We start from the raw sequence: 16,340 nt of genomic DNA, 5'->3' as shown, positions 1-16,340 counted from the left end.
CCAGGCTTGAACACCGGCGCTGACCCCCACAGCCCACGCCCAGGGCTCGGCCACCTGCGCCGACCCCCAGAGCCCACACCCAGGGTTTGGCCACCTGCGCCGACCCCCAGAGCCCACGCCCAGGGCTTGGCCACCTGCGGTGACCCCCAGAGCCCACGCCCAGGGCTCGGCCACCTGCGGTGATCCCCAGAGCCCAGCTCCACGCCCCGGGCTCGAACACCTGCGCCGACCTCCAGAGCCCCCGGCCCATGCCCCAGGCTCGAACACCTGCGCCGACCCCCAGAGCCCCCAGCCCATGCCCCAGGCTCAAACGCCTGCACCGACCCTAGAGCTCCTGCCCCACGCCCTGGGCTCAGCCTCCTGCCCTGACTCCCAGAGCACCCCGCCCACGCCCAGGGCTCAGCGACCTGCGCTGACCCCCCAGAGCTCCTGGCCCACGCCCAGGGCTCAGACTCCTGCACCGACCCCCAGAGCCCACGCCCAGGACTTGGCCACCTGTGCTAACCCCCAGAGCCCCCAGCCAATGCCCAGGGCTTGGCCTCCTGCGCTGACCCCCAGAGCCCTCGGCCCACGCCCAGGGCTCGGCCTCCTGCACTGACCCCTGGCCCACACCCAGGGCTCTGGCTGCTGTGCGAGTCCCTGGAGCCCTCCCTGCTCAGGCCCACACCCGGGGGCTGAGCCACAGAAGCCTCTTTAGACGTCCCTTCCAATGGGTCTGGGCTGGGACATGCCTTGAGGAGCCAGGGCTGCACCCCGGCGGTGACAGGAGCATAGTCCGAGCGTGGGGGCAGGGCCCCGAAGAAGGCAGTGCCCACTGGGCTGCGACCCGAGGGTCCCCCAAAGAGCCAGGGCTCTTGCCATTAAGGGACTTAGCTGTGAATGGAGAGCCCGCCCCAAATACCGGGGACCCTAGAAGTGCCCTGCGCCCCCTCCCAGCCAGGCTGCTGCCCTGCCTGTGGCTGCAGCCCTGGGGAGTGGGGCGACAGGGCAGGGGGGTAAACGTCTGCAGGCTGCTCGCCACCTGGTCTCTAGGGCAGCTCAGGCCTTGGTGCTGCTGGTGGGTCCCACCTTGCTGTGCTGCTGCTCGGGCTCAGGGCAGTGGGCAGGAATACGATCAACTGCGTCCCCCTCCCCAGGCTGCCCTGGCTCGGGGACGCTCGCTGTGGGGTCACACAGGGCTGGCTTCAGCCCTGCCCCTGGCTGCAGGCCTTGGGGGCTGGGGGTCTCAGCCTGGCTTCTCATGGGCCAGGCAGCCATTGGCGCTGATTGGCCAGGTGCCGGCTGGGCCATGGAGACTGAGGGCCCCTGGCTGTCCCGCGCAGAGGACTCTGGTCTCCAGCGCCCCGCAGAGCCCCCGTGACCCTGTGTCTCCGCCCCCAGGGAACATCCGGGTGCTCTGCCGCCTGAAGCCGGTGACGGAGGTGGACCAGCGGGAGGGGGAGGTGAGCACGGCTGTCAGCACGGAGCCCGGCAGCGACAGCAGCGTCACCACCCGCTACAAGGGCAAGGAGAGGACCTTCGAGCTGGACAAGGTCTTCCTGCCAGAGGCCACGCAGGAGGAGGTGACCCGCTGCCCGACTCCCTGCCATACCCCATGCCGTCTGTGCCAGCCTGGGCACCCTGCGTCTGACCCCAGAGTGATGCCAGCCATGAGCCGAGGGCCCTGGTGCCACCCAAGCCGCTGGCAGTCAGGGCCCCGGGGGCATTCTGACAGCGCAGACTGGCGGCAGGACTGGGTCTAAGCCACCCTCTGCTTGTTTCTCATGCCCGGTGACTCAGTGCCCTGCCTGGGCCACCCCTCAGAACTGGCCAGGCCCACAGGCATCTTCACCTCAGAGCTGTGGCCCCCCAGGCCAGCAGGGGGTGGTCTCAAGGCAGCAGCTGCAGCCAGACACTTGCTATCCCTTCCCCTCATTGTGCCTGTGCCAGGGGTGCTGGGCCCCTTAGCCATGTCCATGCCGGTCTCCACGCTGCCTGGGTGGCGCAGGCACTGTGCCTGTGGGGCTCGGCTGAAGGGCCGTCCCCTGGCAGCCGCGGGGCAGCAGCAGCCCAGCGATTGGGGCAGTTATGTGGGTGTGGGATGGGCTGTGCTACCAGGAGCCCCTCCACAGAGCTGCTGTGCGGCCAGCAGGCCCCCATCAGGGAGCTGCACTGCTTGGCAGCACTTGGGAATGAGGGAGGGCAGGCTGGGGCATATGCCCCACTCCAGCCCCACATCTACACTGTGATGGGATGGGGCAGTGGCTTGCCAAGGGAGCAGAGCCTGGAGCAGCCCAGAATGCAATGGAGCTGGAATGCTGGCGGGGCTTGGGGGACTCCAGAAGGCTGTGGGGGAGGGCAGAGAGTTCCAGGGCGTGGGGAGGTGCAGCGTTCGAGAGGAACCAGGGAAGTAAGACAGGCAGAAGGGAGAAAAGCATTCTAGAAAGTGGAGCATGTCAGAGCAGTGCTAGCACTGGGGAGCAGCGAAGGAGGAGGAGGAGGAGAGGTATTCTAGACCACTGAGCAGGACGTGTTCCAGAACAGCAAGAGTTGCCAGCATTCTAGATCAGCACACAGACCAGGTTGTTCTAGACTGGGGTGGGGGGCATTCTAGCATGGTCTGAGTAGGGCATTCTAGGACAGCATGCCGTTCTGAGTGTTCTAGAGAGCGACACATGCTGTAGTGTTCTAGATCAGTGCATGGCATGGGGTTCTATAGTGGCCTACAGAGCTCTAGAATAAGAGCTTATAGTGAGCTAGGTGAGTGTTTATGGCCCAAATGTGCTAGAGGATTGTCTTTGGGGGGGGAGACGTTCTAGAATAGTTAACAGAGGGTTGAAAAATGCCACGTGGATTATAGTGTTCTAAGTAAATGGAAATATTGCACGTTCTAGATCGATATGTGGAACATTCTATATTCAAAGTGCAAGGGGCTGGTGTCCTAAGACAGCGTGTGGGGGTGATGTGGAGTGTTCTACAATGACATGTAGGCTGTGGTGTTCTGGGTCTGTCTCTGGGAACAATTTAGATTGATGGGTGACAAAGTGTTCCAGACCAACATGTGGGGACCGGTACTCCCACTGCATGGATGGTGCAGGGTGTTCTGGAGCAGTGGGAAAGTACTGATTGTGCGAGTGGACTGTTTTAGAGCAGAGTGAGGTCTGGCTGCTCTAGATCGGTGAATGGCCTGTATGTTCTAGACCAGTGGCTGGGTGGACTGTTCTAGAACAGTGCATGGATGGCCTGTTCTAGATCGGTGTGTATTTATGGAGTGGACTGTTCTAGAGCGGTGTGCAGCTGGGCCAACATGACATCTGTTCTAGAGCAGTGCACAGCCGAACTGTCCTAGAGCCATTTGGGCTGTTCTAGAGCCGTTTGCAGTCTGTTCTAGAGTGGTGTGCAGGGGGTGTTGTGTTCTAAGACGGCGTATGGCGGTGCTCTGTGGTCTGGCAGAGCATGCTAGGGCCCATCGCAGCAGGGGAGCTCTGGGCACTGTCTCCCCCCTGTGGAGGGCTTGTTAATTCTGCGCTGACCTTTCCACCTGGTGCTTTGTGACCCCTTGATCCCCAGGTGCCTAGCCAGGGACAGGACCCTGGAGCTCCTCCTGGACCACCAGAGCCATGATTACCAGGGCTGCAGGTAACTGGCCTTCCCCCTGCATGACCGGCAGCCTCAGCCCCCAGCACTCACCCTGCCTGCTCAGGGCACCCCTGCACTGCGCCCCTCTCCCCACAGCTCTGCTGGCTGTCACCCACACTGGAGAACCTGCACCCCCCACCGGGACACGGGTCCCTCGGCCCCCTGCTGACACACGTCTGTTGGTCTGTCTCCCACTCAGGTGTTCCTGGAGATCGAGCCCCTGGTCCTGTCCTGTCTGGATGGCTACAACGTGTGTATCTTTGCCTACGGGCAGACCGGCTCAGGGAAGACGTACACCATGGAGGTAGGCGGCAGGGCCATGGGACTGAGGAAGGGGCCAGTCTGAGTTCGGCCCCACTTAGCTCCACATGTTCCTGGAAGGGCTGGCGCTGGGGTGGGGAATGGAGAGACCCCACTCCACATCCCAGGCCTAGAGCCCTCCAGAGACATGGGAATCCTGCTGCCCCCCAGACAGTCTCCGGCTCTTGGGCACTGGGATCTGTCTTTCTTCCCTTGGGAAGGGGGCATCATCTGTGGGCGTTTAGAGTTGCCTGGAAGCACGGGGCTCAGTGCAGGGGATCCTGACCTGCACACTCCTCCACATGGCTACACACGCGTGTGCCAACGGGCTGTGACATGCATGGACACGCCCACACACACTTCCATCTTGATGGGACTCTGAGGGGGCCTAGGCTGCCCCCAAAGCCCCCAGCTCTGTGCTGGGCAGAAGCCTGAGGCCCTGTCTCTGTCTGGCTCCAGGGTGTCCCTGAGGACCCTGGCATAAACCAGCGGGCGCTGCAGGCCCTGTACCAGGAGATGGAGGCCAGGGCGGGGCTGTGGAAGTACTCGGTGACCCTCAGCATGGTAGAGATCTACAACGAGGTGATCCGGTAAGAGGGGGGCCTGCCCCACGCACCGCTAGGAATGCCCTGCCCCCCCCGAACCTTCTCCTCACCCCACCGCACAGGCCAGGCACTAGGGAGGTGTGGGCTGAGCCTGGGTCATGCCCCTGAGCACGGCAGGCTCTGGCCAAGGGACCTACTCAGCACTCCACAGTGACCCCATACCCAGCATGGGACTAGGGGGCGCTGTGCTGGGACGGGGGAGGGGGTGCAGCAGGAGGTGCTCTCAGCACTGATTGACAGGACCCCAGAGTGCACTAGGGGGCGCTGTGCTGTGGGGGCAATATCAGCAATGATTGACAGGACCCTAGAGTGCACTAGGGGGCGCTGTACTGTGGGGGCGCTATCGGCAATGATTGACAGGACCCTAGAGCAGCACTAGGGGGTGCTGTACTGCAGGGGGCGCTCTTGGCACCGCTGTGCTGCAGGGGCGCTATCGGCAATGATTGATAGGACCCTAGAGCAGCACTAGGGGGTGCTGTACTGCAGGGGGCGCTCTTGGCACTGACTGATGGGACCCCAGAGCAGCACTAGGGGGTGCTGTACTGCAGGAGGAGCTGTCAGCTCTGATTGACAGGACCCCAGAGCACACTAGGGGGCGCTGTGCTGCAGGGGGTGCTGTTGGCACTGATTGGGGCGCTCTTGGCACTGACTGATGGGACCCCAGAGTGCACTAGGGGGCGCTGTGCTGCAGGGGCGCTATCGGCAATGATTGATAGGACCCTAGAGCAGCACTAGGGGGTGCTGTACTGCAGGGGGTGCTCTTGGCACTTACTGATGGGACCCCAGAGCAGCACTAGGGGTGCTGTACTGCAGGGGGCGCTCTTGTCACAGACTGATGGGACCCCAGAATGCACTAGGGGGCGCTGTGCTGCAGGGGCGCTATCGGCAATGATTGATAGGACCCTAGAGCAGCACTAGGGGGTGCTGTACTGCAGGAGGAGCTGTCAGCTGTGATTGACAGGACCCCAGAGCACACTAGGGGGTGCTGTGCTGCAGGGGGCGCTCTTGGCACTGACTGATGGGACCCCAGAGTGCCCTATGGGGCGCTGTGCTGCAGGGGTGCTATCAGCAATGATTGACAGGACCCCAGAGCAGCACTGGGAGGTGCTGTGCTATAGGGGATGCTCTCAGCACTGCTTGACAGGACCTCACAGTGCACTAGGGGGCGCTGTACTGCTGGAGATGCAGATTTAAACTGAAACATAAAACCACCTTAAATCTTCCTGTTGGCTTCAGTTGGATCCAGGATTCCTCTTCATTTGTTCTAAGCTGCTGTTCAGAGCCCCACTCCAGAGGTGGCTGCATTTCCATGGAGAGGGCAGTCATTGCTCTGTACGGTTTGTGAAGCCCTAGGTCCTAGACTCCCCATGGCCTGTCCCCTTCCCTAACATCCCTGTCTGCAGACTCGATACCATCTCATCTCGCCCTGAGAGAGACCCAGCCTGAGCCGATGTTCTCACCTCCCTGCAGGGATCTGCTTGGGAAGGAGCCGCAGGAGAAGCTGGACATCAAGCTGAACCCTGACGGGAGTGGGCAGCTCCATGTGCCGGGCCTGACCAGTGTGGAGGTGCAGGGGCTCCGGGAGATCCGCAAGGTACCAGGGGACAGGCCAAAGCCACACATGGCCTGTGGGTGCAGAGGAGGAGTGAGGGGGCGGAGTGGAGCTAAAAGGGGCGGAGTCAGTGCTCACGATTGGTGAAACCTGGTCCAGCCGCCCCTCTGCTTCCTCCCTTAGCTGGTGCTACTGACTCAGTCAGTGCTGTCCAGACTGGTGCTCTCCGGGCACTTCGCCGAGCAGAGCGGGAGGCTCCCCGCAGCTGCTGCATGTCACTGCACCTTGGAGGGTGGGGCTGGGAGGTTCTCTCCAGCTCCCCCTGTTCCTGGTGGGTTCATTCCCTCGGCCTGTGGCTCTGTCTCAGATGCTGTCGCTGGGGAAGAGGAACCGGGCGACCTACTGCACCAACATGAACGAGCGCAGCTCCCGGTCCCACGCCCTGCTCACCATCACCATCACCGGCACCAACTGCAGCACCGGCACCAAGACCTCAGGTACCCACGGCCACGGGCCTGCGCCACAGTCCTCTCCTGGATCCCCAGCCTGCTGCGTGTCACCCCCTGCTGGCTGCACCGCAACAGGGAGAGACGCCCTGGGACAGCCTGGGGGTGGCAGAGCCGTTGGAGACAGTCTGTCCACAGCAGCTGATGGACAGGAGGCGAGAAAGAGGGCTGGGGGCTTTGGACGTCATGGTCAGTGCCGGGGACACACTGATTCAGGATTTCCAGGGCCGGGGGAGTTGGCTTGGTGTTTGTGGGAGGCCCCTGAGCCTTCCTCCAGCCACCCCCACGTGGGGGCAGAGGTCCCCCAGAGGCTGCACTGAGGTCAGAGCAGGCTTCTCAGGACAATGTGGGGTTCTTAGGCAAGAATGGCCGGCTGCGGAGGTGTCAAGCTGCCCGGGGCTCGCTTAGGGTAGGGCTGGCTCTGATTCCAGGGCAGGGACCGGCCGTCGTTCCTGGCTGCCAGCTGGTCTGCGCAGGTATGTCTGTGCTGCAGTTTGGCCTGTGTCAGCTGGCTCTGGCCATGTGCTCTGAGTTTCAGGCTCAGATTTATCACTGTTGATGCAAAATTGTGCCCCCATCTGTGTGCGGAAATGGAGAGGTCCCAGCTCCTCTCTTGTGGGGCAGTGTTAGGTGTGGTTCGGTTCTGGGAGCCCAGTGCCAGCTGGAGGGGGAGCGAGGGGATCTGGAGGGCAGGCAGGGAAGGCTTGCAGCTCCCCCAAAAGCACCCCACACCTGGCCCCTTCCTGGCAGACCCAGCCCTGCCTGGCTCCCCGGATCCCGCCGTGCAGGTCCTGCTAAAGCCCAGGCTCCCCTCTTGTGTCTCCGGCGCCCCAGGGAAGCTGAATCTGGTGGACCTGGCGGGTTCTGAGCGGGTCTGGAAGTCGGGGGCGCAGGGCGAGCGGCTGAAGGAAGCTCAGAGCATTAACAAGTCCCTGCTGGCCCTGGGGGAGGTGATCCAGGCCCTCAGAGCCAGGCAGGGCCATGTGCCTTTCCGCAACTCCAAGCTCACCTACCTGCTGCAGGACTCCCTGGGCAAGGGCAACAAGACTGTAATGATGGTGCAGGTGGGTACCGCCAGGCCTGGGGCATGCTGGGGAATGGCCGCACTGCATGCTGGGGTTTGTAGTCTCCACAGGCCGCATCTCCCACGCGTGAGCTGCTGCACCTGAAATGCCTTGTGGAAATTCACCGTTATGTGGCAGAAAAAAGGGGGAATAGCCGTTGTTGTCTGTGTAGGACCTACATTATTTCACCCTGTGCTGCTGCCTCTGGTTAGCAGGGAGAATGCTGCTGACTAACAGACTTCCCAGTCCAGGGCGATATGGGGGTCGCCGAGGGCTCTGTTGGTTTCTGCACATCTGAGCAGTGGGCCCATGTCGTCCCACCCCGCACGCCCCACTCATGTCCCTTAGTACCTGCTGAGGGACCCCTGTGTGGGGGGATGGGGCCCGCTGCCCCTTGGTGGTGGAGGCAGGTTATTCTAACCAGGCCCCTTACTCCGGCCGTCTCTCCCCACAGATCTCGCTACTGGAGAAGAACGCGGGGGAGACCATGTGTTCCCTGAAGTTTGCCCAGCGCGTCTGCAAGGTGGAGCTGGGCCCAGCTTCCCGCAGGATCGACTCCTGGGGCCAGAGCGAGCTCTGAGCCCGTCCCTGTGCCCAAGACGCAGGCAGCAACCCCACCTGTCTCCAGTCGTGGCAGAGCAAGGGGGCACCAGGACAGGGTAGGCAGGGGCTGTCAGCTGGGAGGGAGCAATCACCTCCAACAGCCAGCACACCCACGGGGGTGTCTGGTCCTAGAAACCAGGCTGCCGGTGGAGCCCTGCCCCCCGAGCCCAGCAACAGGGCAGAGAAGGAAAGGCCTGGCCTAGGGTGACCATGCTAGGCTGGTTCCCTCTGCCCACCAGCGGGGACCCCGGCAGTGTCCCCAGCTCACACCCCCCACCCTGGGCAAGGGGCTGGGCTATGATTTGCTCCAGCAAGGGGGGGTCTCTTGGCCAGGCACACGCCTGAGCAGGGCCACTCTGGGCCCATTGTGACTAGGTGATGTGCCCCCCCCCCCATTACCCCTGTAGTACAGGTCGCCCAGCCCCCCATGCAGCCCTTGCCCTGGGCGAATGAAGGCTTGGCCCAGGGGAGGGGGTCCTGGGTCTCCCCTCTCTGAGGAAGGCTGTATGGGACAAAGGGCTCCCACCCCGAAACTGTTATTGTAGGGCCTATCATAATGGCCAGGCATGCTCCCTCCGTGCTAACACGGAGCAGTCGCCCTGCTCTCTGAATGGGTGAACAGGGGGCCTTGCCCCTGCCCCACAGCAGTGCTCCCATGCACTGCCTGACAATTGCTGAGCAGCCGCTGCCTTGAACAGTCATGCACTCTCCTCCGCACATGCATGTCCGAATGCACATGCAAAGCCAGGCACATGTGCCCTACATCCCCCTGGCCACCCACTTGGGGGGAGATCACGGAGGAATCCTCTTCCCCTCCCCTTTCCTCGAACCTGAGCTCTGGGCCAGAAGTTCATTAGTGCCATAGCCTGGAGGGAGGCATCCTCATGCCCATGCTGCTGGCCACCTCCACAGCACCCCCTGCTGGAAAAACTAGGAGCCGCCCCCCCACCAGTGCTGCCCCATTCCCTGCTGGAGTAGCTGGGCACTGGACTCCCAGCCAGTGCTCCTGCCCCACTGCCTGCTGGGAGAGGTCCTTCATGCCCTGTCCCCAGGTCTGCATCCAATGGGGCAGAGGGGCTGCTAGGGGAGGGATGGGGCCCCCAGGCTCTATTTCTGCTACTTGAGCCCCATTCCTGCTGGACGCTTGCAGGGGTAATAAAGAGGAACCTTTGCACCCCAATCTGCTCTCCATGCTGCCTTATTAGGGTGAGGGGCCCAGGTCTGAGACATCCCTCCTCCTCCCACCTCTTCTATGCCAATCTCCATCCCTGCATCCACCACCGGACCCTGTCTCCTGCGCCCTCAGACAGGGTGGGGTCACAGGCTACCCATCTGCCGTCCCCCTCCACTGGCCAGCCTCTGCAATCCCCACAGGGAATCGCTGGCCCCCTGCTGGTGGGGCCCAGCCCCAAACACCCTCTCAGTCGATGCCTATGGCCCTGTGCCCTGGCAGAGGGGCCAGGCTCTGTATTTCCTGCCATGGGTTCCCCCCACCCCATGGAGAAAGGGGAGGGGCTGCCAAGCATAGCAAGGGGCAGGTTATGAAGTCCCCCCCCACCCCCCGCTGCCTGTGGTTGTGCTCACCTTGCTCCTATTCCTCCCGCCCCATAGTGAGAAGTCACAGCTGCGCTGGGGGGGGGGTGGTGTAACAGGACAGGCTCAGGGAGCCGGGGGCAGCAGGCTGTGGGTCAGCGTAGGGCAGGGGCAGGTCATGGGGTCAGTGCAGAGAGTGGCACGGCCAAGTCTCCATTCACCTTTATTCACAGCTGTGCGTGCGCACACTTTACACACATACCCCCCCCAAACTCCACCCCCACCCGCTCACCTTCCCACTGGGGCAGGCCCAGCCCAGGCTGCCCCAGCCCCTGGGAGACACCCCACCTTTCCTCCAGCCCCGGCTCTGTGTCCTGCTCGCCGGCTACGCCCCAGCATGCACCGCTCCCACTGGAGCCCAGTGGCCAGGCCACGCTGCGCGCTGGGCCTGCCGGCTCCGTGGTGCAGGCCAGGGGCTCGGGAGAGGCTGGGCTCCAGGGCAGGGCCTGTGGCGAGCTGCCCGTCCCCTGATTTTGGCCTTTATTGCACATTTAGCATCAGCCATGGCCCGGCAGCCGCACCAGACAGGGGCTGCCCCCGCGCTCCTCAGAAACCCCCGTACTGTGGCAGCACCAGCTGCTGGCTGTGCCAGGGAAGAGGCGCCTGGTGAGGGGTGTGACTGGCCTTGCTGGGGGGGAGGGCCGGGAAGGGGCCATCCAGGTCCATGGGGACGCCCAGCAGCGGGGGAGGGGGCGCCGGCGAGGGCTGGGGCAGGAGGTCCCAGTACGCCGGGCTGACATAGGCAGCGGGGCAGCAGCTGAGGTAGGGCAGCCCGGGGATGGGGGGAAAGGAAAAGCAGGTGGGGATGAGCGGGGGCAGGCCCATGGCATAGGAGTGGGGGAGCTGGGGCCCGGGGGACACCGGGGGGGTGCGGCACATGGAGCCCTCAGAGTCGGAGCTGTTGCTCGGGAAGGCGTGGAGCAGCCGGGGGCGCTTGGCCAGAGCTGGGGCCTGCGGGCTGCCTGGGCTCTTTTCATCCAAGGGCAGCGTCGAGGCAGAGGAGGAGCGAGTCCTTGGGATGCCAGGGCCCCTGGAGGGGCAGCTGGGGCTGCCAGGGGCTCTCAGTGCAGGGGGGGAAGGAAGCAGGAAGGGAGAAGGCTCCTGGCTCCTCCCGGGCCTGGGCGGTCCCTGGCCCCCAGGCTGCTTATTCAAGTCCACCTTGTGCAGGTTCTGCAGCAGGGACTGGATGGAGAAGGAAGTGTCCAGTCGGGGCCTGGCCTGTGGGGCCTGAGTCTCTGGATCGGCCCCGGGGGCGGGAACGGGAGCGCTTGTGTCCACGCTGGCTGCAGGCTGCAGCTGCTGGGGACCCCCCCTGTAAGGCTGCCCGTGCAGGATGAAGGGGGCCAGGTCGCTGGCGAAGGAGGCCGCCTCCTGCCGGGAGATGGCCGTGTTCTGCAGCTTCAGGGCGTCCGGGGGGATCTGGCTCACGTCCACCGTCCAGAAATTCCCTTTGGCCTTGGGCTTTGCGGGATCCTTCAGCAGCTGCCGGAGAGAGAGTGAGATGGGCTCAGCTTGTGGGAGGGGGGAGTTCTCCAGGAACAGAGCTCCCCAGAGTCAGAGACCACCCCCCCCACCAACTGTGGGAACAGGGGAATTCTCCACGGACAGAGACCCCCCCCATCAGGGACAGAGACACCCCCCCATAAGCCTGCCTCCCCTGCCAGCCTGTGGAAAAGGGGGAATTCTCCAGGGACAGACACCCCCCTGTCAACCTGCCCCCCCACTGTCAGCCTGTGGGAGGGGGGAGTTCTCCAGGGACAGAGCTCCCCAGAGTCAGAGACCACCCCCCCCACCAACTGTGGGAACAGGGGAATTCTCCACGGACAGAGACCCCTCCCCCATCAGGGACAGAGACACCCCCCCATAAGCCTGCCTCCCCTGCCAGCCTGTGGAAAAGGGGGAATTCTCCAGGACAGACACCCCCCTGTCAACCTGCCCCCCCCCCCGGCAGCCTGTGGGAAGGGGGGAGTTCTCCAGGGACAGAGCTCCCCAGAGTCAGAGACACCCCCCCCACCAGCTGTGGGAAGGGGGGAATTCTCCAGGGACAGAGACCCCCCCATCAGGGACAGAGACACCCCCCCATAAGCCTGCCTCCTCCCCCAGCCTGTGGGAGGGGGGATTTCTCCAGGGACAGAGCTCCCCAGAGTCAGAGCCTCTCCCATCAATCTGACCCCCCATTTCCTGTTAACCCCCCACTGCCAGCCTCTCCCCCATCACCACTCCCTACTGCCAGCCTACCCCCCCATGCCCTCATCCCCAAACCCCATGAACCCCTCCCCACTTCCCCCACTGTCAGCCTGCTTCCCATGTCCTCCCATCCCCCCCCACCAGCCTGTCACCACATATCCCATCATCCCACGCCAGCCTGTGCCCCCCCCATATCCCATCAGCCCCCCACCAGCCTGTCACCCCATAGCCGGTTAACCGCCCCCCCAACACCGCCAGCCTGCCCCCCAATAGCCCATCACCCTCCGCCAGCCTGCGCCCCCCCATATCCCATCACCCCCCCGCCAGCCTGCGGCCCCCCATGTCCCATCACCCCCCCCACCAGCCTGTCACCCCATAGCCGGTTAACCGCCCCCCCAAGACCGCCAGCCTGCCCTCCAATAGCCCATCATCCCCCCCAGCCTTTGCCCCCCATCCCATCACCCCCCCGCCAGCCTGCGGCCCCCCATGTCCCATCACCCCCCCCCACCAGCCTGTCACCCCATAGCCGGTTAACCGCCCCCCCCAAGACCGCCAGCCTGCCCTCCAATAGCCCATCATCCCCCCCAGCCTGTGCCCCCCCCGATCCCATCACCCCCCGCCAGCCTGCGGCCCCCCATGTCCCATCACCCCCCGCCAGCCCGTCCCTACTGCCCCCCCGGCCCCGCTCACCTTGGAGAAGCAGCGGTTGGAGGACAGGTTGTGGCGGATGGAGTCCTTCCAGCCCTGGTAGCCCGCCGTGAAGAAGGGGAAGAGGGCGCCGATCTCCTGGATGATCTGAAACCAGAGACAGGCGGTGAGAGCCCCTGGCCATGGGCGGAGCAGGGCTCGGCGCCGGGCCCTGCTGGGGGACCCCCAAGCATCCCTGCCGGACCCGAACCAGTGACCCCCAAACCCTCTCTCCCAACCCAAACCACTGACCTCATGTCTTCCCCCAGCACCCCAACCCCAAGCCAGTGATTCAGTGACCCCCCAAACCACGGCCTTCCCCGCCCACCCGGAACCAGTGACCCCCACTTCCATTTCCTCACCCCGAACCATTCCAAACCAGTGACCCCCACCCCAAACCACTGTCCTCCCAACCCCTCCCCCACTCTATACCAGTGACCCCCACTTCCATTTCCTCACCCCGAACCATTCCAAACCAGTGACCCCCACCCCAAACCACTGACCTCTCAACCCCTCCCCCACTCTATACCAGTGACCCCCACTTCCATTTCCTCACCCCGAACCATTCCAAACCAGTGACCCCCACCCCAAACCACTGACCTCCCAACCCCTCCCCCACTCTAAACCAGTGACCCCCACTTCCATTTCCTCACCCCGAACCATTCCAAACCAGTGACCCCCACCCCAAACCACTGACCTCCCAACCCCTTCCCCACTCTATACCAGTGACCCCCACTTCCATTTCCTCACCCCGAACCATTCCAAACCAGTGACCCCCACCCCAAACCACTGACCTCCCAACCCCTCCCCCACTCTAAACCAGTGACCCCCACTTCCATTTCCTCACCCCGAACCATTCCAAACCAGTGACCCCCACCCCAAACCACTGACCTCTCAACCCCTCCCCCACTCTAAACCAGTGACCCCCACTTCCATTTCCTCACCCCGAACCATTCCAAACCAGTGACCCCCACCCCAAACCACTGACCTCTCAACCCCTCCCCCACTCTATACCAGTGACCCCCACTTCCATTTCCTCACCCCGAACCATTCCAAACCAGTGACCCCCACCCCAAACCACTGACCTCCCAACCCCTCCCCCACTCTATACCAGTGACCCCCACTTCCATTTCCTCACCCCGAACCATTCCAAACCAGTGACCCCCACCCCAAACCACTGACCTCCCAACCCCTCCCCCACTCTAAACCAGTGACCCCCCCTCCCTGAACCACCGAACCAACCCCATCCCCCAACCTGGACTAGTAACCCCCCACTTCCACTGCCCCACCCCAAACCAGCAGCGGCGGCTCCAGGCCCCAGCACGCCAAGCCAAAGCCGCGGGACCCGGCACCTCCCGCAGACAAGCCCCCGAAGGCAGCCTGGCTGCCGTGCTTGGGGCGGCGAAATCCCTAGAGCCGCCCCCGCAAACAGTGACCCCACCTTCACCACCCCAAACTAGTGACCGTCCCAAACCCTCTCCCCATCACAAACCAGTGACCTCCACCCCTCCAACCAGTGACCCCCAACCACCCCATCCCCACTCCAAACCAGTGACCCCCACCTCTCCCCAACCACCCCATCCCCACCCGAAACCAGTGACCTCCCCTCTCCCCAACCACCCCATCCCCACCCCAAACCAGTGACCCCCACCTCTCCCCAACCACCCCATCCCCACCCGAAACCAGTGACCTCCCCTCTCCCCAACCACCCCATCCCCACTCCAAACCAGTGACCCCCTCCCCCAATCACCCCCTCCCCACTCCAAACCAGTGACCCCCAACCACCCCCTCCCCACCCGAAACCAGTGACCCCCTCCCCCAATCACCCCCTCCCCACTCCAAAACAGTGACCCCCAACCACCCCATCCCCACTCCAAACCAGTGACCCCCACCTCTCCCCAACCACCCCATCCCCACCCGAAACCAGTGACCTCCCCTCTCCCCAACCACCCCATCCCCACTCCAAACCAGTGACCCCCTCCCCCAATCACCTCCTCCCCACTCCAAACCAGTGACCCCCAACCACCCCATCCCCACCCGAAACCAGTGACCTCCCCTCTCCCCAACCACCCCATCCCCACCCGAAACCAGTGACCCTCTCCCCCAATCACCCCCTCCCCACTCCAAAACAGTGACCCCCAACCACCCCATCCCCACCCCAAACCAGTGACCTCCCCTCTCCCCAACCACCCCATCCCCACTCCAAACCAGTGACCCCCACCTCTCCCCAACCACCCCATCCCCACCCGAAACCAGTGACCTCCCCTCTCCCCAACCACCCCATCCCCACCCGAAACCAGTGACCCTCTCCCCCAATCACCCCCTCCCCACTCCAAACCAGTGACCCCCAACCACCCCATCCCCACCCGAAACCAGTGACCCCCCTCTGCCAATCATCCCCTCCCCACTCCCAACCAGTGACCCCACCTCTCCCCAACCACTCCATCCCCACCCCAAACCAGTGACCCTTACCTCTCCCCAACCACCCCATCCCCACTCCAAATCAGTGACTCCCACTTCTCCCCAACCACCCCATCCCCACCTCAAACCAGTGACCCCTACCTCTCCCCAACCACCCCGAACCAGTGAACCCGCAACCGTCCCCAAACCTGAACTAGTGACCCCCATCCCAGAACCACTGACCCCACCCCCCGAACCAGTGACCCCCCCAACGACCCGCTCCCCAAACCAGTGATCGCCCCCCCCGCCACTGCCCCTATCACTCCCAAACCGGAGACGCCGCCCTGCCACCACCACTCCACCCCAGCGCCCCCCATAACCACCCGATGCCCCCCAGTTCCCCGCAGCGCGCAGGCAGACGGCAAGAAACTGAGAGCGGAGCTGACCCCGGGGCAGGTGACCCTAAACTGGGCTCCCCGCAGGGAGTTCAGGGGTCCCCGCCCCACAGCTCCCGAGCCCCACGGCCTCCTGCAGGGCACCCAAGGGGGGAAGTGCAGCCTGGGATTGGGGGTCACTGGTTCAGGGCGGGGGGCCCCGATCCGGGCCTTGGCGAGTTGCGCGCTGCGCTGCGCTGGCCGGGCAGGGGGGCCCGTACCTGGGACAGCTTCAGCTTCCTGCCAGGCGAGGCCTGGATCACCAGGGCGATCATGGCCAGGTAGGTGTAGGGCGGCTTGCGGTGCCGGCTGTAGCGCTTCTTCTTCGGGGGCGTCTGCTCCATGGCGCGGCGCTGGGGCTGGCGCTGGGGCGCGGGGTGGCCGGCGGGGCCCGGGTCCGTCAGTCCCGGCCAGGCGCCCGGAGCGTGTGAAGGGGAAGGTCCGGCGCCAGCGGCGGCTGTCGGGAGCTCTCCGGTGGGCGCATCAGGGGCCATCGCCGCCTTTGTCATGCTGATGGGCGGCTCGGCCCCCGCTGGAGCCAGCCCGGCTGGGTGCGGCCCAGGGCAAGGGGCTGGGCGCTTGGGAGGAGGCGGGAGGTGGCGGCCCTGGGTTAATTGAGGTGAGAAGTGGCCCCCGCCTCCCCCCACAGCTCACTGTGCAGCCCAGCTCAATGGGGCCTGAGACAGCGCTGCTGGGGGGGAGGAGCCACCCCCAGCCAGCTCCTAGCCAGAGCCACCTGCCCTGCCTGGCTCTGGGGTGACCTCGCCTGGCGCGGGGGCACCTGCCGTCCT

General features: G+C 64.3%; 2 protein-coding genes across 2 annotated transcripts in view; one reads left to right on the top strand and one right to left on the bottom strand.

Annotated features, from left to right (window-relative positions):
• KIFC2 (kinesin family member C2) overlaps positions 1 to 9,403 on the top strand; it is a 32,519-nt gene extending 23,116 nt beyond the window's left edge. Inside the window, exons 13-19 of the mRNA XM_030553984.1 lie at positions 1,381 to 1,562; positions 3,818 to 3,922; positions 4,378 to 4,508; positions 5,994 to 6,117; positions 6,443 to 6,572; positions 7,416 to 7,645; positions 8,100 to 9,403. Of these exons, the coding sequence (XP_030409844.1) occupies positions 1,381 to 1,562; positions 3,818 to 3,922; positions 4,378 to 4,508; positions 5,994 to 6,117; positions 6,443 to 6,572; positions 7,416 to 7,645; positions 8,100 to 8,225 (1,028 nt within the window). The 3' untranslated portion in view covers positions 8,226 to 9,403. The remainder of the gene's footprint in view (positions 1 to 1,380; positions 1,563 to 3,817; positions 3,923 to 4,377; positions 4,509 to 5,993; positions 6,118 to 6,442; positions 6,573 to 7,415; positions 7,646 to 8,099) is intronic.
• A 984-nt stretch (positions 9,404 to 10,387) lies between these two features.
• On the bottom strand, positions 10,388 to 16,043 carry LOC115645082 (forkhead activin signal transducer 3-like). Its single transcript, XM_030549484.1, has 3 exons — positions 15,771 to 16,043; positions 12,719 to 12,823; positions 10,388 to 11,323 (listed from the first exon to the last, which is right to left on the bottom strand). The coding sequence occupies exons 1-3, from the start codon at positions 16,041 to 16,043 to the stop codon at positions 10,388 to 10,390; spliced, it is 1,314 nt and encodes a 437-aa protein (XP_030405344.1).
• Positions 16,044 to 16,340: the final 297 nt, after the last annotated feature.

This window comes from Gopherus evgoodei, chromosome 2 (assembly GCF_007399415.2).
Source record: "Gopherus evgoodei ecotype Sinaloan lineage chromosome 2, rGopEvg1_v1.p, whole genome shotgun sequence".
NCBI lineage: Eukaryota > Metazoa > Chordata > Testudines > Testudinidae > Gopherus > Gopherus evgoodei.
The sequence above is the reverse complement of the archived record's forward strand: the minus strand, read 5'-3'. Positions and strand labels throughout refer to the sequence as shown.